Genomic DNA, 21673 nt, shown 5'->3' with positions numbered 1-21673 from the left:
TGGCGGTGAACTGAGCAGACGCTTGTGCCAGAGCTCTGTGTCACTCGGTGTCAATTCTCTCATTATCCTGACAACAACCGGCTTTTGTTAATGAATATAACAGGCTATGTCCTTGGAAGACTTTTGGCCACAGTCTTTTGACAATATGGGAAGAACGAGAGGAAACAAAGACAAAAAAGACGTCCCGACCGAGCCCGACGGCGACACACAAGATGGCGACCAGGCCGAATTTGCAGCCGTAGATGGGCTTGACCCTGGCTTTGCTAAAGCTCTGAGCGTAATGACCAGTTACATTATTAAAGTTATTGATGATAAACTTAGCCCTCTGGTCGAGACCATCTACAAAAATACCACGGAGATCCAGGCCGCTTGCAAGTGGCTGGATGAAGCAGAGGCTAGGCTATTAGCAGTTGAAAACTCCGCCGAGACACAAGAGCCGAGGATTGTGGAGCTGGAAAAGCAGGTCAGCGCCCTCACGGAGAGTCTGGACATGGCCGAGAACTACAGCCGGCGCCTAAACATTCGAGTTGTCGGCCTGCCGGAGGATACGGAGACTGGGCAGCCGGTGGAATTTTTCGAGTCATGGCTACCTCGCGTCCTAAAGATGACCACGAAAGCAGGCCGCATAAAGTTGGAGAGAGCCCACCGCACCCTCGCACCGAAGCCGGACCCGAACAGGAGCCCCAGGTCGGTGCTGCTACGATTTCCAGGACGGGGGCTTAACCTACAATGGAGCCAGGGTCTCTTTCTACAGCGATTTCTCCTCGACGGTGATAAAGAAACGCAAGGCATACGATGCGGTGAAACAGCAGCTGCGAGAGCGAGGGTTGCCGTATGCTATGCTGTTTCCGGCTACTCTACAGGTGACACACGGGAGCTCCAAAAAGAGGTTTTCCACACCGGAGGAGGTACGCGCCTTCATTGAATCCTTGCCAGGATGATGACATTGCGGAGCACGGAGTATCGTTTGTCTGCTCTGGGACACTCTTTCTGTAACAGCCGTAGCCTCTCTACTTATGCTGGTAGGTTGTGATCACCCTAAACAACATGAACATTCTCCAACCGAGTGGCGCGGCTGCTTGTAACGTTAATATTACGTTTTCACCCTTTTTCAATAACTCCCACAAGGAGAGGGAGGACTCTTTTAGTTTTCTTGGCACGCTATCCATCAGATGTCAGTTCGCTCTTGATGAGTCTGTGAGGTGCTTGTATGGTGAACGGTCCCTGTTTATTTGGGGAAAGACCCTCAGCTTGTTTTTCTTTGTTGTACATTTGTTATGTTTGTTCAGTGTGGTTCATATGTTCAGCTCAGGACATGACATGTCAATAAGTTTTATGCAGGTTATTAATGTGGCGTTTTCCATCCCTGCTAAATGTAACTGTCCTATGTATTTGATAATAGTATCTTTCGGCTATGTCTAATTTATATAATATCAAGATTTGTTCTTGGAACATCTGTGGCCTCGAAAAACCTGCCAAGAGGATGGCAGTACTATCATTTTTGAAAAAGGAAGATGTATCTATCGCCTTCCTCCAGGAGACTCACCTGGAGGACGAGGATAATGCTAAATTGCAAAGGAGTTGGGTTGGGCAGGTCTTTGCCACTTCATATTCTTCTTTCAGTAGGGGTGTAGCCATTTTGATCAATAAAAATCTGGCATTTAGGTCTCTTGACTGTGTTAAAGACAGCCAGGGCCGGTATGTAATTGTTAGAGGTATACTTGCAGGAAAAGAGGTAACATTCATGAATCTTTACTGCCCCCCAGCCTATTCCCCTGATTTTCTCACCAAAACCTTCGCAGTTTTTATGGAACATGCTTCAGGGGACTCTTTTGTGGGAGGAGATTTTAATTGTCACCTCAATCCCTCTCTAGACAAATTCCCATCTGCTATCTCTCACCCCTCTAAGCAAGCGAAGGTGCTCGCTAATATATGTCATGATATTGAATATTCTGATGTATGGAGGCAGCTTCACCCTACTGATTCTGAGTTTACTTTTTTCTCAGCGCCACACAAAAGCTATACCAGAATTGATTATATCTTCATCCCCTCATCGAGGGTGTCCCTTGCTTTATCATGTTCCATGGGCAACATTGTGTTATCAGACCATGCCCCTCTTTATTTGGTATATTCTCTCGCTGAGGACAGGGCATTGTCACGGCGCTGGAGATTTCAGCCTTTTCTCCTTAAAGACGACAAGTTTATTTCTTACTTTACTTCAGAATTTAATATTTTCTATTCTATTAACTCACCATCCACGGACAGTCCCTCTGTCCTCTGGGAGACATGTAAAATATACTCCCGTGGACTGATTATATCTTTTGTCGCCTCCAAAAGACGTAGGAAGAATGAGCAGCGTAAACTTCTTGAGTCCCGACTAGCTGATTTGGAGAAAAATCATACATCTAGCCCGAGTCCTGATTTACTCAAGGAACTGTTATCTGCAAGTGCTGCATTGAATACTTTTCTGATTCAGGACTCTGAGCAGTCGCTTAAATTTGCCAGGCAGAAACTATATGAGTTTGGGGACAAACCTGGAAAATATCTTGCCAGTCTTGTTAAAAAGAGGGCAGATTCTCAAAATATAGTTTCTATTACTGACCCTAATGGTGTTAGATCGTTTGATACTAGAACCATTAATAAACACTTTGCATCATTTTATTCCAACCTTTATAGTTCTGAACAGCCTGACAATGCCCTAATCCTTATGCGTCAGTTTTTTGCAGATTTGAGACTCCCCAAAGCTACAGATGATCAAAAATCACAACTAAATGCCCCAATTACTAGAGAGGAAGCGCTACTTGCGTTGAAATCTATGCCGTCTGGTAAGGCCCCAGGGCCAGATGGATTTGGATGCGAGTTTTATAAGGAGTTCAGTGATATTCTTTTAGACCCTTTGTTGTCTATGCTCAATCATTCGTTTGAAAACGGGATCCTACGTCAGTCCCTCAGGGAGGCCAATATTTCTCTCATCCTTAAAAAAGGAAAATGCCCAGAAAGCTGCGCCTCATACAGGCCAATAGCCCTACTTAACTCTGACCAGAAACTGCTCTCCAAAATTCTGGCCTCACATTTAGAGAAGGTGCTGCCCCATATTGTCAAGGAGGACCAAACCGGTTTTATCAAGGGCCGGAACTCCTGTGATAATCTGAGGAGGCTCCTTAACATCATCCAACTAACCCAGAGCCGTCAGGACCCTGCTCTTGTGTTGTCTCTCGACGCTGAGAAGGCATTTGACCGGGTCGAGTGGTCGTATTTGTTCTATGCTCTGGAAGAATTTGGCCTCGGCGAAAATTTTGTAAATTGGATTAGGGTTCTGTACAATACTCCAACGGCAGCGGTTCTGACTAACGGGCTGAGATCCGACAATTTCCTCCTCCACCGCGGGAATAGACAGGGCGACCCCCTCAGCCCCTTGTTATTCGATATTGCTATTGAGCCGCTGGCCCAAGCAGTGAGGCAAAACAATTTAATTTCTGGTATCTTCGTTGGTGAAAGGGAACACAAAATCACCTTATACGCGGATGACATTTTGATACATCTGTCGCAACCCCAAACTTCTGTTCCCTGCCTGATTAAGGTCATTTCATCGTTCAGTGTCTTTTCAGGATATAAAATTAATTTAGCAAAATCCGAAGCTATGCCCCTAGGATCGTTAACTTGTGTTCCAGATATGACTGAGCCCTTTCCGTTCCACTGGTCTCCCACCGGTTTCATTTACTTAGGAGTGCATGTAACACCTACTTTTGGTCAGATGTTTAAGTCGAACTTCCCCCCCCTCTTGGACGCTATAAGGGCTGACTTAGACCGCTGGGCCCTTCTTCCTCTTTCCTGGCTAGGTAGGGTTGCTCTTATAAAAATGAATGTCCTGCCCAGACTGCTGTATCCATTGCAGATGATCCCTATATTATTGTCAAACAAGGTTATTAAGGTGCTTGAAGGCTGGCTAAGCTCCTTCATTTGGAGCAAGAGGAGGCCCCGTCTCAAGATGACAAAACTTCAAATGGCAGGTTGTGATGGAGGGCTAGATGTACCCAATCTTAGATTTTATCAACTGGCTTCACACCTGCAGGTGATTTCAAGCTGGCACAACTGTGATCCTGCCTCGATTTGGTATGATATTGAGTCTTCTCAGTCAAAGTGTCCCTTGGTTAATCTGTTGTTTATGAATAACCCTGAATCTGTCAAAAAACTCTGCTCTAACCCTATTACTCTCAGTACCATCAGAGCCTGGAGATCTATTCGCTCTATAGAAAGCCGGGCTCAGTTAACATCTCCTCTCACTCCCATTCTTGACAACCCGGACTTTCTGCCAGGCTGTAAGGACCAGGGCTTTAAAGTGTGGAGCACTCTAGGGCTGAAGAAAATGGGTGATTTATTTAACAGCCAGATTTTATTATCATTTCAGCAGTTGCAACAACAATTTGATTTATTTAACCAAGGTGACTTTTACAGATATTTACAAATTAGAGACTACATAATTAGAAATACCACCTTAAGGACTAATAATACCACTTCATGTGTTGAGAAGGCCTTGTGTCTACAGATTAGTAAGAAATGCATCACTGTCTTTTACAAAGCCCTAAACTCTAATTCTTCTCATAGCTCACAAGCCACCAAGCAAGCTTGGGAGAAAGATCTTGGCATTGCCATAGATGATGCTGACTGGCGGGAAGTCTGGTCTCAGGCCATGAAAATCTCTGTGTGTAATCGCACCAAATCCATACAGTTCAGAATTGTACATCGCACGCATATAACACCTGTTGTCAAGAACAAAATGGACGCTAATAACTCCCCGCTTTGCTGGAAATGCAATTCTGAGACTGGTGACTACTTTCACTGCCTCTGGTCTTGCGTGAAGTTACAGAGGTACTGGTCCAGTATTGTGAATGAACTGACTGCTATCTTTGGTGTCTCAATACGGATGGACGTATGTGACGACCTATGTGCCTGATACTTGGTCTCCCGGATGAGCAGATCACTGACAGTAAACACAGGAGACTTTTCAATATACTGACTTTTGCTGCAAGAAAGAACATTTTACTCATCTGGATCAAGAATGTTGCCCCAACAAAAAAATCATGGCACAACCTCGTTATGGACTGTATCCCTAGTGAATACATCACATGTATGCTTCACTCCAAAATAGATGCTTTCTATAGGGTCTGGAACCCTTACTTGCAGCATATTGGTCCCTCGCTGTCATCCTCCCTGCTTCGTGGATTTCCCAAATCAGCCTAGCCTGTTTTCATAACTTTGTTTTAAGTGATCACTTTCTAACAAACACCTTCTGGCCTTGTTGTGTTTCTATGTTCTGTATTGATTGTCATCTGGGTATTGCCATGTCTTGCCACAGGAGATTGATAGAGTAGGGGCTGGGTAGAAAATGTGCCCATAGTCATTTATCATTTCCATAACATTTCTTTATTTACTGTACCCACATGTTGTTTTGTTTTTTCCCCCTCCTTTTTGTCATGTCTGAGCAGTTCGGTGTGTTTTGTGTTTTGGAAAAATCCAATAAAAATATTTTTCAAAAAAAAACAATTGGAAATGTTTAAATAACATCAGTTGTGACTTTATGTTGGCCATCCAAAGTGTTTACAGAGGAGCTCCACAGTGTGTATTAATCATTTACAAACTTTTATAAACATCACTTGCTTTATAAAAACATTTCATTGTTGACAGTGACTTAACTGTTAATTAAATTTATATTAATTATAATTTGACAATTTATTAATTGTGGTTATTATAAAGTGTGTCCCTTTAGTTTGGAATCTGCTGTTTTTACTTTCTTTTCTTTTTCTGTGAAGCACTTTGTAACGTTGTTAAGAAAGGGACTATATAAATAAAGTGTTTTATTATCATTGATATTATCATTATAGTGTAGTATTGCTTTTTTATTATTGTTATTGCTTGTATGATCTTGTATTCATCATCTTCTATTACTCTTGCTAGCCGTGATTTATTGCTGTCTTGGAGTGAATTTTTCTCTTAATCCATTTTTGTTTTCTAAATATCTTGTGTTTTTTATTCAGTTTATCACTTGTCTAGCACTTTGAATTAATTTTGATTTGTTTGAAAGGTGCTATATAAATAAAGTTTGTTTGATTCATTAGTAGTATTACTGTTGCTTGATAGAAGCACCTCATGGTATAATAAAGGGGATTGCCGATGCCTTATTAATATTATGTTTGTATCCCTTGTTTCTCTCTTCAGTTTTATGGTGTGATATTTTTGACATAAGAGAAATAAAATCTTGGATACATGCAGTTTCTGTGTGAGTGTATGAACACTGATTGTGAAATTGACTGCGATGCCAGGGGGTGCCAGCTAAAATCTTGCCAAGGCCACCAAAAAAATAATTTGAAGTTTCATGCTGTAAGTTTACACTCATATGGAGACCTGGAGGTGACATGAATGTGTTTTCTTTTTAATTTGTGCGCGCGGCTTACTTTCTCGCGAGTGCGACTTAATATCTCGCTTGCACAAGTAAAAAATAAAAAGACGTCCATGTCATCTCCAGGGCTCCGTGAATTTTCGCTGTTCTGTGTGACCAACAGTCACAAGAACCTGGCGTTTAAAAAACTCTGTTTCGCAGCTGTTTCTCGCCTCTCTTGAATCATCTCTCTCGTGTAGAGACTCTGGTTTGTTTTGGTCAAGTGGAGCGAGCCCCCCACCTGCCGGAGAAATCGCGCGAGAACTGCAGGATTAGCACAGGCCGGTCACAAGAGCTCAGTGAGCGGACCCTCGGGTGGTGTCTGAGTCCGGCAGCGTTTGTTCCAGGTAAAAATTAGCGATGAGTGCTGTCATGAATTTCAAGAACTGCGGCTCCGTGCTGGTAACGGGAGCCAGCCGAGGGCTCGGGCTGCAGATAGTCGACAGCCTGGCCAGTGGAGGTTTCTCACCCGGCAAGATTATAGCCACGACCAGACAGCCGTCAAGCGCGCAGGTAAACACCAACACTTACGGCTGGTAGCTTTAAAGCTAACCGACCCGTAACAACGTGTAGTGTCTAAAGTCATGTTACAGACGAATAGTGACTCGACCTAAATAACGTTATACGTAAATTAAGTAATGAGTTCAAGTTTTGAAAGCCATTGTTCCCTCTGCACACATTTGGGAATGGACAGTGACATGATGTGCTTCTGACCTGCAGAAACTTCAGGAGCTGGCAGAGAAACATCCCAACATCCACATAATCACTCTGGGTAAGACAGAGATCGATGTGTGTGAACAGAGAGTGTTAACAATATATGACAATACCATAATAGTGTGTATATGTCCCTAAACTCCCCCCATAAGACAAGAGCCTGTATATTTTAGATGGGAATAAATTAATAATTTTCTCTTCATCTCTGGTATCTTCATCCCTCTGGTCATGGAGTTATTCAGAAATATTGCATGTAAACATGATTTGATTAAGGAGAACCTTAAGTTTCAGTCTGGCGTATTTCAAAATTGCTTTGACTGACAATGGATTAATTCACCAAAATAAGATAAATCACCAGTCAAAATTTGATTATCAGGCGGATATTCAGCGTTTTTCACACTGTCTATAGCTGTGATTCTTCTGTCAGATTGCTTTTAAGATAAGATCATTTAAAATGTGCCACTTTGGCTCTGATGCAACATTCACTTGCACAATGTCCTGCCCACAACACTATCTGATTAGTAACACATCATAATAGCACCATAAACACTGAATCACCTGACTGCAAAGTAACTATTAACTCAATTGATCAAATAAATATAGTGGAGCGGAAGTACGAAGTAGCAGAAAATGGAAATATTTTTTTTTTTTTAAAGTTCCTGAACATTGTAGTACAGTATTTGAGGAAATTGTACAGGTTAATTTCATCTCTGGTAATTTGACAATTTTGTCTGCAAATAAATATTGATCCTGGTCTCCTTGATTTATGATAATCAGTATTGGCCCTGAAAAAGCCTTAAAAAGCTGACCGAGTCACAATGTGATGTGTTTTACAGAATATCAGTAGATTCCTTTTTAAATATATTTCTTTCAAAAGTAGAACTTGTAAGTTTTAGAGATCCATATGAATGTTCTCTCTACATCTGACCTTTCCTAAGCAAGTTACAGTCATTTATTACAATATTATCCTCAGCATTTTTCATTTAAAAACTGGTGTAATCCTCTATTTCTTTTGCTGCACATCTAGATGTGTCCAGCGAAATTAGAGAGATAATGGAAAGGTTATAAATCATAACAGAAAACATTGAGGCAAAGTCACTTTTTATCAGAGAAATGTATTGACCACTGAACACAAACGACAAAAGTAGCTTTGCTACAATCAATGTCTGTCGGCCCAGAGGAGGAAACTATGTGGGTTTCCTTGACGAATCAATGCTGCAGAATGTGATGGCATAATCACATTCACTGTGGACCCTGTGTGATACCACTGTACAGCTGAGAAACTAAGCTTTGCACAAGTGTTTCAAGCATATTGACAGGATTAGCAGTTCAAAAGTTTTGAAACATATTAGAACAACAGCTATTTTTAGCCACCAGCAGCTGCCTAGGTCTTTGAGGATTAATCACCAACAAACAAAAACCTAAACGTATATAAGCCAACATCTTACAGCACAACTACTTGAATACATCCTGGCTTCATGCATGTTTAATGATTAAACCTATAGAAACGTCATACACCCTGTGCACTGTGAAGGTGTTAAAAGTTCAACTGAAGACATCATTCGGTGTATTTATTAATTTTCTTTATGATGATGTTCAGCTTGTATTTTCTTCCATTTTGATTCATTTTTGTCCTTGGTGATTCACAGTGTTGACGTGTCTCTCTGCCAGATGTAGTGAACCAGGAGAGTATAGAGAAGTCTGTAGAAGAGGTGGACCGGCTGGTAGCAGAAGAGGGTTTAAACTGCCTGATCAACAACGCAGGGATCAATGTGGTGGCCGACTTTCATACTGTTACCGCAGAGAAGATGATAGAAAACTTCCACACAAATTCTGTGGCTCCTCTGATGATCACCAAGGTAATGTCTGTCATCTGATTTTGTTCACTGAAGGTTTCTGTTTACTCACTTACACTTTTTGTCTTGTCGGTCACTTCAGCTCACTTTAACAGTGAAATAGCAAAGAAAAGAAGCCAGACATTGTTTTTTTCAGTCCCCAGGAGTTGGATCCACAAGTGGTTCATTTCCTGAATGCTGCAAAATAAAACAAAAGGATGACCTTGATGAAAAGAAGTAACAAAAACCCCTTAGCCTGGGCCGACTGAATTTCATAAATACTAATTAAAAGTCTGGTTTCAGTTGCCCTCAGAGTACAGGGCGGACTACAGAGCAGCACCCTGTGCTGGTACAATTCAGCAGCTGATCAAGAACATGTCAGCAGGGCAGATGCTTGCTGACGCACAGTTTGCTCCAGTTGAAGGACAGTCTCTCTAACTACAAGGCCACACTGCAATCTAATAATTGTGTAAAGGTGGGGTGGGAGGCTCAATAATGAATCAGATAAAGCAGAAACCTGTACTGTTCTATATGAGCTAGAACATTGTTTGTCAACCAAGACAGCAGGAGTTATTTTCCAGGGGGGGACAGATTGGTGTAGAGTGGCATATTTGAGGCTGAGGAATAGTTTTTACTTTGTCACTGGTCATGACTTTAAAAGGTTAACAACCACTGGGTCTAGAACATGCTATATTCACATTTCAATTTTTATCATCTCTGTCACACGAGTGGTGATAAAAAGTAGTTGATTATTGTATTTGTACACTCAGAAAAGTCATTGGAAGCTACTTTGATAATCCATTAACAGTTTGCACCATTATTTCAAGAAAAAATGCCAAACATCCGATGTAGGTAGATTCGCATATTTGAGTGTTTTACAGAGCATTTTGAAGACGTCGCCTTGGGATTTGGAAACATTTTCACTATTTTTTCACTGTTTAAAGGACTAAATCGAGAATGGAATAGTGGAGAAAATAGTATAATATGTTGACTTTTTGTTGTGGTGTAGAACATTTTGCAGGATTTACTCTGTGGTGCTTTGGAACGGTATTGAGAGATGTTTGTGTTATTTCGCCTAACATCATTGATATAAACCGGGTAGATAAAGTAATATAAACATCTGTGAGCATAGTGCAGTACAGGGTGTAAGTTGGATATGCTGCCACGAGAGGGCACTATAATATCTCTCCACACAGACTGTACAGAGTGATATTACTCATGACACTCTGATGCTTCTGAACATACTTATTATGGGCCCCTCTCATGAGAAGCCTAAACAGTAGTTTGATTCCAGCTGTAATATTTTTTATTTGTCTGCCCCTGTCAGGCCTACTTGCCTCTGCTGAAACGAGCTGCATCCAGAGGAGGAGCAGGTGGTGCAGGTAAAATGGGCATCCAGAGGGCAGCAGTCATCAACATGACCTCTCTGCTGGGCTCTGTGGAGCTGGCTTGGGGGGAACGGGCTAACAACTTCAAATGGTACCCCTACAGGACATCCAAGGTAATACCAATTAATAAAGAGTGCAACACTGATGAGGCATATACAATAGTTTTACTCTAAAACTATGAGTTCTCTTATAATTTTAGGAAATATTTGAAAACCTTGCAGTAACCACGTCATGGAACATGTGCTGTGGTGTTGGGTTGGTTTAGAGTTAGAATTGTCTGGCATGTTAAGTTGTGTCTGCCTGCCTTCTCAGAGTGCCTTAAACATGGTGAGTCGCTGTATGGCTGTAGACCTGGAGCCTGATGGGATTCTCTGTATGGCTGTACACCCTGGATGGGTCCGCACTGACATGGGGGGCTCTCAGGTAACATACTCTTAGAGAGACACTGAGAAAAGTAAAACATTTGACCAAAATATACCACCTTTTATTTATGTGACTGGTTGTATTATTTGTGTGTGTTCATCTCCTTCCAGGCTCCACTGAGTCCAGAGGAGAGCATTACTTCCACCTTGTCTGTGATTGGTGGACTGACTGAGAAGGATCATGGCTCATTTCTGAACTTTACAGGAGAGGTGTTGCCTTGGTAAACCCTGATCATCATGAGTAATGAGCAGCATGGTTGGAAGAGCCACTAACTGAGTCCAGTGGCTGTTGATTCAGCAGCTGATCAACGTCAGCTATGCAAATACGAATGTATCAGTGTTGAATCTTTATCAAGCTCTACCTTTTTGTAGAAGAGTCATGCATATTTTAAATCAATACAGGATATGTTTATGAAAGCTTCAGTGTTGATATCTAATAAGGAGATAACTTGAAGGGTTCATATGTTCTCTAGATGGGCAGGGTTTGCTTTGTGCTTTAGCTTGTCTTTTAGGCCAAATGCTGTACATAGAGTTTATTCCTAGTTCAGTGCAGCCCTCTATACCTCAAGCATAAAAAAAAGTAAGATGTCAGATTGCAAACATAAAATGACACATTTCTTTGATCAGATAACACATCAAATCCACCGTCAGTGTTCCCAGTGCATTCCCCTGTCCCCTTATTTCATAGTCAGCTTCATTTTCTTTTTTAGGTTCATTTCTAACAAAACAAGCATCAATCACAAACAGTCCAAAGTTATTTTATAGGTGTAAACTGATGAATGATTAATGAGATGAACATTTTGCCAGTAAACCTTCCAGTTTTCTGATATGTCTCCCCACACCGTGACTCAGTCCAATTTCTACTCTACTTTAAGTTGTATGTTTCCCACCGTTTACAGTAAAAAGTTATATACTGTATAAAAATACACTGGTTTGCCATGTGAAAGTTGCTGTGTAAATAAATTGATATAGACGTGTTACCTCATTTTTAAAGCTTTTGTTTATTTTTTCTTACAGTAATGAGAGAATCCACGTGTGCCTTCCAGTAAAAGTAACAAGGTACCAAAAGGTTCAGCCATGTTGTTGCTTTCGATACTTTACACTGTACAGCTGTAGCTAGGTCAGTCAGAGCACAGTGCGACATTTCCCTGCATACTATTCACAGAGCAGGACTGAAAAGTTAAACACTGGACTGGTCACTTGCTTATCTGGAGACTCATTGACATAGATATAGTTGTGTGGGTAGGACACCTCTGGCCACTAGGTGGAGTTATTGCACCTGCTTGATGCTGGTTTCAATATATCTAGTACATTCTACAACGGGCAGAGATGAAATATATGAACACACAGAATATATGAACTTGTCAAAGTGTCTTTGGATCATTTATAAACCAGTTTAACCGATGAAGTTTATAATACAAAATCATCTTCTAGCGGAAGTCTTTGAAGTATATTCTTCCTGGTCAGACAAGGTTCATTTATTTGTCTTTATTTTGTAAAACAATGCAGGTTGTGGGGCCTCTATGCTACACAAGAAAAACTATTTTGTTGTGGTGGATTGTTGACGATGAGTTCAGGAGTCTCACAGACTGGAGAAAGAAGCTGCTCCATAGTCTGGTGGTATGGTAGCAGCTACTTCTGTGTCTTTTGCAGACTGTGGCTGGGTGTAGGTGTCTTCTTTTAGTGTAGTTTTGGCTCGAGCAGATGTATCACTTCACCCATGTCACTGATGCTCTGTAGATGGGTACCTATGTTGTTCTGGGTGGTGTTAATCACCTGCTTTAGAGAATCCAGTCCTGGGCCTTGCATGAACCATGAGCCACTGTGTTTCTTCTCCCAGGGATGTTTGCTACTTAAGTTTCCTTATGAAATCTTTTCTGTGCATTTTTTAAATTTTTTAAATCAGGGTTGCAGTATGTGAAGACCATGACATGTTCCCAGTGATATCCATTCCTAGAACCCTCTAGGAATCTTTGCTTCCTTTTTTCTGAAATCGACAATCAGCTCCTTGTTTTTGTTGACAAGGAAGTTTAGTCGATTTTTGTCGTTTTTCTTCCTCATTCTTGGAATTGCAAGTTCAGATAAGCCAAACCAGCTTAACCTCATAACGTTGTGGTCCAGCAGGGTGACGTGACGTGTTTTCTAGTTTTGAAGAAGGCCCTTTTTCGAGACGCATTTCATCTTCCCCCACTGTGTTTCTCTCTTTCAGCAGGCAGTCCGGAAAAAATGATCAGTGACAACTCTGCAAGATAATGTTGACAATGTCGGGACAATGAGCCTGTCTCAGCTGTTACAGTTGTAAGCGAGTTGAGTGGTTCTTATCATCATCAGTTTACAGCACCTGCAACTGCAGCTGGTTTGGATACAGTTGTATGATAAAGCAGAGCTGCCACTGAACAGAGCAAAAAAGACAAGGTACTTTTAACAGCTAATGAAGTGAACATATTGGATATAATTAGGACTTAAATTTCTATGTAAATATGCTGGTATATCATTGAAAAACATATCAGCCTGGAACTCAGCAGCAGTTCTAGTGCTACTCTGTATCAGGGGCAAATTGATCATTTTAAAATCCATATTTTGTTTGCAGGAGCTCCCTGACCTGAGCCCTTGACAAGCAGGCCTGCAGAGGAAACTTTAAGAGGAAAGTGTGCAGCGGACCAGGTCATGTTAAGCTCCCTGAAATGTCATTTCAATGTAATCAAACCAGTTTGCCAAGAGTTGGAAGTCATGTGCTGGGTGTGTGTGTGTGGAAAGATAGAGTTGGAGGAGAGGAGGTGTGCCTATAGTGCAAAACACAGCAGGGACAGTTATATGATAAGGTGCTGCTTTGAATTTCTCTTGCCGTCAGGTTCTTTCGTTGAACTGAAATTTAAGAGCTCAGCATGGATTTATAGCACAGGACGATGCTTCTGTTCCCTGAGAAGAAGATGAGCTCAGTTTTCATCACTTACTACAGGTGAGCATTTACATGTATCCCTCATGCTATTGTGTACTGGCTCATGATTGAAGTGGAAAGAAGCAACGTAGGTGCTGCACACTTTTGAGATAGAGTTGTGTCTTTACTATTCACCAGTCACTTAGGGCTTATTTGTGGAACATTGTGCATAGATACTAGTAATATCTTTGTAGTTTACTCATAGCGTTCATCTTGTTTTGCGTGAAGTGTGAGCAAAACAAGCAATATTTGACTAAGCTGTCTCTGATAAGTGATAATCATGTCTCTCTGACGATGCCAAAGTCCTGGGGGTTTTCTTTACCAAAAAAAAAAAAAACAGCCCATCCATTTAAGTATGTTCCAGAAATGAGCAAGCATAAAGGCAGTTTGACGGGACACAGGTATGCAATCTGATAAGGGGGACAACTGAATCTTTGCTTCGTTGCTTGTCAAAAAGAACTAAATATATTTTTTAAAATGTAATAAGGTTGTGAAGCAGACAGCAGCCCAACTTTTCTTTCATTATTATTTTTTTTTTTTTTGTTTGTTTGTTTCATCCAATAATTCTAAACAGGAAGTCCCCAAAAATTCAGAATATAGTGACAAATGCTTGTCAGTTTCCCAGAGCCCAAGTTGACATTTAAAAGCAGCTGTAAGTGATAAGTATTTTTTATCAAAATAAGTTCTAAATATCCCTTTATTCCAATAATTGTTTAATTTAACAATAATCACTGTTATAAAGTGTTTACTCAGTGACCCATGTCTCTCCTCCCCTATGCTCTTGCAGTGGAAAAGAAAATATATTTTCTGGTATCCCTGACCATTTTATCCAATCAGGTCAATGAACTCCAGAAAGAGGCGGCCCTGTCTGCAAACAGGACAAGAGACAACTAAAGAAGAAATAATAAAAGAAAGGGTGGTGACATATAGGGAAGGCCGGGGATTGCTAACTCCAAAACAGACAGGAAGTAAGCTAAAGTGATGACAACACTGACAGCAGCAAGGGGGATGCATTTTGGTCATCAGGTCACATCTCCACTCAAATCGCTGACTGGTCAGCAGTAACTCCTTTACCTCATTTTCTCCTTTACTGTTTCAGTGCTAAATATTCTCAGGTCTGTCAGAAGAGAACTGTGATGCTTCTACCTGAAATCTACCTGAGCAGCTGGCTGGTGAACATGAATACAGCCAAGTGCTGAGTTTATCTTACAAGCAGAAATCCTCTGTTGAACCTCCATTTGGTGCGGGAGCTAAAACTCCAAGATGGCTGCCTAAGGGTTTATTATGTGGCCTCAGAGTTTTATAACCAACAGTGCAGTCCCCTCACAAGGTCTGTCCCTGTGTCTTGCAGTGGTTTGTATAGCCCACATGGAGGTGGACAGAGATGGCGGTGTTGATAGACTTTCCGGCCCCTGTGGGACACCTGTCGAGCGCTGGAGACGTCAGGATGCCGTTCTCGGACACAGTCAAGTACTGTATCCTGGGCATCTCGGTCACTTTGCTTCTGGTGGCGCTGGTTATCCTGGCATGGCAGATCTTCAGATGCTGCACACAGTCACCCAGCACACACATGTGGCAAGATACTGGTGAGTAGAGAGTAGATTAAAAAGAAAAAGGGGTACATATCAAATGTAAACTTGTGTCTGATTTCTACTGCAGTGAGCAGTGACCTGCTCTACACAGAAGAAAAGTCAAGACGAGCAAGAAACCACTCTGGAGCTCCAAGTACAAGGGTAAGAGGACATTTGAGGGGTGTGGTTTAAAAAGTATTTTATCTCACCATGACGATTTAACAAATCTAAAGAAACTTGAGGTTCAATTAGGACGTGTCTGGCCCCATAAAAAGTGAAGCAAATCCACTGTCCACTGGTTGCTGCCTTTCAGCTGATACTCAGGGCAAAGGCCCCTGTTGTCACCGGATATGCATCTCAGCGAGGTGAATCTGTTTTACTAAAACTGACTTTACATAAATAAAGATTAACTTAGCTAACAATCACATGCAGTTGCAAGCCGGTAACGTCCAGTGTCTTACAGCAGCTCAATATGTGCGTATGAGTTCTGAATTTGAAAGTAGTCAAGAAACTATTTGTACTTTAGAAAGTTTAAGACAGCAAGTTGGTTTTGAGCGGTGGTGGTGTCATGGGAGAATGCTTTGATAGAGAACTACGGATGATTTGAAAAACAAAAACCTGGATTTTTTGTTGAGAAGATCAGTAGTAGAGAACTGACAGAGAAGCATAATATTATTCAGGTATGACACCTGCAAACGAAACACAGAACCTGGGGACTATATATTCAGGGTGCAATCTGTCGATTCAACCACCTTGGATCAGATTTTTTCAAAAAGGGATTCTAATGTCCGAAATAAATAGAACAGAACTTAAGACAGGTTGGGTAAGGTTTCCATGCTGAGTAAGGTCTCATCCTCTCCTACATGTGTGCGTTGTTTCCCGTTGTATTTGGATAGTCTGCTTCTTTCCTACCACGGGGCTTTTGTGTCAGTATACGTCCTGTTCGTTGTTTTTCTGTTTTTACAGTGTTCGGACAGAGTTAATGCTGGACCAGCATCGAGATTTTAAAATGAGGATAAAGCGACATCCAAGGGTGGACAAAATAATAGGAACACCTGCCAACATAAAACAGCCACAAGTTTCAGCCTTATAAATCACCATCTGTGCATCCCACTAGCTCAGTTGGTGCAGTAGAGTAGAGCATGCTACCCATGTACATTGTCCTCGCTGCAGTGGCCCAGGGTTTGAGTCCGACCGGTGGCCATTTCCTGCACGTCATCCCACGTCATTTCTCAAGCTATCCTGTCAAAAAAGCCATATAATTCTCCATCAGCACCTCTGTAATACAGTGTGGATGACATGTCAACATTATAAGTGCCCTAAATATTTTCATTTGTCATGGTTGACTGACAATTAAACATGTTTATTATGAATAAGTAATTGTATTACTAATCTCTTAAATATCTACGCTTTATAAGTTTGTGTTGATTGAGCTGATATTGTTGGGTGTTCCTATTTTTTTGTCCAGAGTGTAGTCTATGGAGATGCTCCATACAGGCAACATTGTCTATTTACATAAAGCACCCTTGTTTAAATAAGGAGAGCTGGCTCTTGTGACAAGTCAAATAAATGCTGGAGATGCTGTTCCCTAAAACACCACTGACAGAAATGCCGTGTGCTGCATGTCTTCCTGCTCCAGGTGGAGGAAGTCAGCACGGAGGTCGGCCGGCTGGATCGCTGTCTGTCTCAGACCTTGTGTCCCCCCACAGGATCCAACCAGACAGACAGACACGTGGAGGAGCAGGACAAGGTGAGAACGGCGGCGGACATGAGTGTAATACTCCAATTTATTTGTTTGGCTTTTTTTTATGCTTTTTGTCTAATGGCTGATCTCTTCAAAAACTACTCATGGCGCCCTTACAACTGTCGTTTACTCAGGGTGTATGGAGCAGGACACAGACATTAAATGGCTTGTGTGAAGTCTAAGTTGGCATAACAATGTGTGAATCTCCTACTCCTTGTTTTATATTGGCCGTTTATGTGATTTGTGGAGATATACTGTAGCAGGAAGATCTACCAGACTCTGATGTTTGATAAATAGCACACAACATTTGTGTAATTGCAATGCAGGTCTGTGAGGTTTATCGTGTTTATGGTTTGAATGTTATAATGTGATGTTTACTGTTTTCTCATGTTGTAATGTGGCAATGTTTCATTTTGTCCATGAGAGGGCGCTTGTGGTACATTGTTCTAACACGGGTGCTCTAGGTTCATTGCAAAATGTCCACAAGAGAGGGAATGCCCAGTAGGAGTGTTTTGCAGGAGCAGAGAGCAAGGAATGTATTAAGATATTCACTGAAGGTTTTTAAGATTGTTGTGCTGTGCTGCCAAGGTTGTGATTTAAGCTTTTTTGCAGATACTAGTTCCCAAGTTCGCCATCTTAGCTTCCAAGCATGCTCACATTTGCAAAGTTTAGGGCGATGGGAATGTCATTAGTCATGCAGGTAATTAACTGGATAGACTAGAATGGCATATGTGAGAGTGCATACCTCTGTTAAAGCACAACAATCCCCTTTTGTAGTCACTCAAAGCTGTCCCAGATTTTGTAAAGAAAAGAAAGTTAGTGGTCAGTAGTTTTTTTTGTAATCCTGCTGACAAACAAACAAACCAACCAACCAACCAGCAAACGGGCCCAGGTGAAAAAATAACCTCCTCAGCGAAGGTATTAAACATTTTTGACTTGAAGATGGTGCTACAGGAAACATCACATGGTCACTGAAGTCTAGAATTTATCATCCATAAACCTCAAGTATTAGTAGTATGTGGGCTTCTAATTTAAGATCATCCAGATCTAAGTTCTAATGGCACATTTTGACTGAGATGTGTGTAAATATGTATTTGACCTGCTCTTATAAAGGTTAAGAAAGATGAATGACTTCAAGAAAATATACAGTACATTTCATAACTTAGAAGCCATATCGACTGCTGCATCTGGTGCTTGATGTCTTCACTAACACAACCTCTCATGCCAGGTCGATGGATCGCTCCGTTTCTCCATCTATTATGACCAGCTGCAGTCCCAGCTGGTGGTCACCGTGTTGCAGGTGGAGGGGCTTCATGATCGCAGCCAGAAGCACAGTCTCCAGCCCTTTGTAAAGCTTAGTCTCATGTGGGCAGGTTCAGAGGGAGTAGAACTGGGGGGCTCTACGGATGAGGAGGTAATTTTGTCTTTATTAGTTACCACATCACAGCGCATAACAGAATCTGCAGCATCTTATGTGTGGAAATTAATACACAGCTTTTCTTTGCTCTTTTCATGCTTCTTACTGTTGCGACCCTCTCAGGGTGAAGGGTCGGCCCCTGTCCTGTGGGCCGTGCTGCAGGAGTGGCGAACTCGCGTCGTAAAAGGCAGCTGCAACCCTCTTTTTGGAGACCAGTTCAGCTGTGTTCTGCATAAGCATCGGGACTTTGATCGCATCAGCCTCAGGATGGAGGTTCTGCAGTACACAGACCATCCCTCACTCTCATTTTCTCTTCATTGAGTCAATTTATAAAATAAAAAAAACTGTCTGTCTGTCATGTCTCTGTTTGCTTCTCAGGTGAGGGACTTTGATAAATTCTCCAGACACACAGTATTAGGAGAGGTTAGGGTTCCTCTTGGGAAGCTCAACATCTCCTACCCTCTGGAGCTACAAGAAGATTTACAGATACCACAGAAGGTACAGTAGGGTGTCACTGATGAAGACACACACAATCCGATAGGAATGTTTTCTCAACCTTTTAGTTGAGGTTATTTAAAGGATGCCATTCTTCTGCACACACATTGACGATTAATGTAAAGTATGTGTACATGATTACAATGAAAAGAGGCTGTTATGCCTCACTGTCTTTTAGTTTACAGACCTCATGCAAACTTAGAGTATGCCGCATCAAAAACTTGCATGCACAAGACGGTGGAGATGTGTTAACGTTCTGAGTTTTAAAAGCAGAAACTCAACTTGTTTAAACATTTGTGGAAAAGCTTCAGAGTTGTTGTTCGAAATCTGTAGCCGCAGATTGGTCATGGGAGTTGAAAGACTACACTTGGGAAATTTTAAGTTATTATCTGTCCGACCTACATAACCAAATGCGACCATCACAATCAGGATCAGTATTCCTTTCTTGTCCAACACAATAACAATAGCAAAAAATAAACAAAATAATTAAAAAGGTAAGAAATAGAATAGAATAGACTCATATATACATATAAACATGGTATTGTACAAATAATCAACCAAAAAAAATACTTAAGTAGTTTTAAGCATTTGTAGACCACATCATGTGCAAAATTATGTCACTCATGAAATTCAGTTCAGTTTTACATTTCATGTTTAACTTCTCGAACATTTTGTGGCTTATTATTATCATTATTATCATGATTTATCTTTGCTTTATTTTGAACCTTGATATCTTCAATTTTTTTGTAAATTCTGCTACCTCCACTCAAAAAAGACACAATAAATCGTATTTCACATATTATTTGCTCATGTATTTTATCCCTGATGATGGCTGCTCTTTGAGTGCCTACACGTACTGTTATCATATTTTTATATATCATAAAAAAAACATTTATTTACCTGAAGTGCTTATCCTCCCACTTTCTGGACAGGATCTTGGAGGAGAGGTGCTTCTGTCTTTAAAGGTTCTTCCCACTGCTCAGAGGCTTGAGGTTGGACTGCTCAAGGTCAGAACGGTCCTCACTGAAATATCCTCAGACGCAGGTAAATGCTGAACAGCATCATAAAAATAAAGGCACACGCACATACTGCAGTAGCTGTAACTAATTTGACTTCCCTCTGTTGCACAGCCCTGTACGCCAGGATCAGTGTGCAGTGCAACCATTGCAAGTCGAGGCACCAAAAAACCTCTGCCGTGGCCCGCCGCCTTGTGACTGTCTTCAATGAAGTCCTCCTGTTCTCGCTGCCAGATTTTCCTCTGCAGCAGTGTAAAATTGTAGTTTGTGTGTATGAGATGCAGACGACGAGGATGTCAAACAAACATCTTATCGGTCAGTTGACTGTGGGGAAGGAGAAGAGTTCAGAAGACGAGCACTGGAGCCTGATGATGCGCTCAGTCCGCCAGCCTATCGCAAAGTGGCATGGTCTTCTGATCTGAGTGACTGAATCCATTTTCTCCACTTTCTGGATGTCGGAGCCCGCTGGTGTTGAACTAAAAGCTGTGGTGCTTGTGTATCGGGCTCTATAGGGACCTCTGCTTGATTAAGTGAAGGCCAAATGTGGACTTCTTCAAGTCATGACGGTGGAGTGATAGCCCAACTGTGAACCATTAGGTTACTCAGCCTTCTTGTTCATTGACATCTTTTTTTTTTGAAACTCTCTTTTTTGTTCAAAATTGCATTAAATTGAAAGAGCTCTATAAAGATCTGACATTTACACCCCTTATTTCTGGTAAAGATGACTCTAGTCTTGCACTTACTGTACTCACTCAGTCAATAATGATGTTGTTTGTATCAATGTTACATGTATCTTTATGCTCTTGTGCTTGTAAAAAAATGTCAATTATATCCAGTTCCCTTTGAATAAGAGTGCTTCCTAATGCTGTATAGGTAAAACAAACAAAAAGCTAATTTAAACAGTCGAAGTTGATTCCTGAGTCTCGGTCACAGCCTGTTAAATACTGACACTTTGGGACAGTGGGACAGGTCGACTGCCATCCCAAAGCATCATCAATTGGTGAGTTAGGAGTTCTTACTTATCGGACCTTGAACCCTCTAGTTGTTATTAAAGTGCAGTGATAAAGGCTTGCCCATTAAAATGCTTTGATCAAGGATAAGTAACCTTACTGTTACTGTTTCTTTAACCCACTGCCATATTTACTCGGGGTATTGGCTTGAAAGCTCTCATTTTCAGGAATGCCCTGCTTACAGAGTTTACACACTTACAGGTTGATTTTCTGTGGTTGGTTTTGTGACAGGTCTATGCTGCCCTCTGCTGGTTTAACAGTTTATGTTTTTTGTAAACGCAGATAACCTCAGTACCTTCTAAAATCAACTATAGCCTGTGTTTGCGTCCCATGTGTAAGCAGCGAGTAAACTGAAGTAGGGCTGGAAATGATAATGATCACCCCCCCTTTCAGATTTCGGGCATCTGAAGGGGGGATGCTTCTCATATCTGTGCATGAAGACTCTGGCCTCCAACCACCTTCAACTGACTTTCTGGGGTGTATTGCTTCAAGCACCTGCCTTCTGGGGCAAACATGACTGCAGACCTGCTCCAAGATAATGAATGAGCCTTTGGTGGGACTGGAGGGAGTAGATGTGTATTCAGATGATGTTACTGTCGGCGGGAAGGACATGATTGCATCTGCAGGGCACACTGGAGAGAAGCGGAGGCATGTCTCCTGCTCAAGATGAACAGGTAAGATCAATAA

General features: G+C 41.5%; 3 protein-coding genes across 9 annotated transcripts; all 3 read left to right on the top strand.

Moving 5' to 3' along the window:
* Positions 1–91: 91 nt before the first annotated feature.
* LOC115587269 (uncharacterized) lies at positions 92–5183 on the top strand. Its single transcript, XM_030427008.1, has 2 exons — positions 92–1022; positions 4219–5183. Exon 1 carries the CDS (start codon positions 107–109, stop codon positions 923–925), a length of 819 nt encoding a protein of 272 aa, XP_030282868.1. The 5' UTR covers positions 92–106; the 3' UTR covers positions 926–1022; positions 4219–5183.
* Positions 5184–6564: 1381 nt separating this feature from the next.
* Positions 6565–11780, top strand: LOC115587188 (C-factor). The gene is made up of 6 exons (XM_030426871.1): positions 6565–6949; positions 7157–7208; positions 8822–9009; positions 10313–10486; positions 10686–10796; positions 10907–11780. Exons 1-6 carry the CDS (start codon positions 6797–6799, stop codon positions 11018–11020), a joined length of 792 nt encoding a protein of 263 aa, XP_030282731.1. The 5' UTR covers positions 6565–6796; the 3' UTR covers positions 11021–11780.
* syt19 (synaptotagmin XIX) lies at positions 10925–21080 on the top strand. Of its 7 annotated transcripts, none has more exons than XM_030426869.1 (10): positions 11934–13210; positions 13386–13459; positions 13647–15319; positions 15393–15466; positions 16944–17054; positions 18277–18462; positions 18589–18738; positions 18844–18963; positions 19893–20004; positions 20091–21080. In XM_030426869.1, the coding sequence occupies exons 3-10, from the start codon at positions 15118–15120 to the stop codon at positions 20396–20398; spliced, it is 1263 nt and encodes a 420-aa protein (XP_030282729.1). In that variant the 5' UTR covers positions 11934–13210; positions 13386–13459; positions 13647–15117; the 3' UTR covers positions 20399–21080. The 7 variants fall into 7 exon arrangements, with proteins under 7 accessions (XP_030282730.1, XP_030282729.1, XP_030282725.1 ...); XM_030426865.1 differs by having other exon boundaries at positions 13386–13754; positions 15085–15319; XM_030426868.1 differs by having other exon boundaries at positions 11934–13459; positions 13647–13754; positions 15085–15319.
* Positions 21081–21673: the final 593 nt, after the last annotated feature.

This window comes from Sparus aurata, chromosome 8 (genome assembly GCF_900880675.1).
Source record: "Sparus aurata chromosome 8, fSpaAur1.1, whole genome shotgun sequence".
Classification (NCBI taxonomy): domain Eukaryota; kingdom Metazoa; phylum Chordata; class Actinopteri; order Spariformes; family Sparidae; genus Sparus; species Sparus aurata.
Note: the sequence above shows the minus strand (reverse complement) of the source record. Positions and strands in the feature narration are given on the sequence as shown.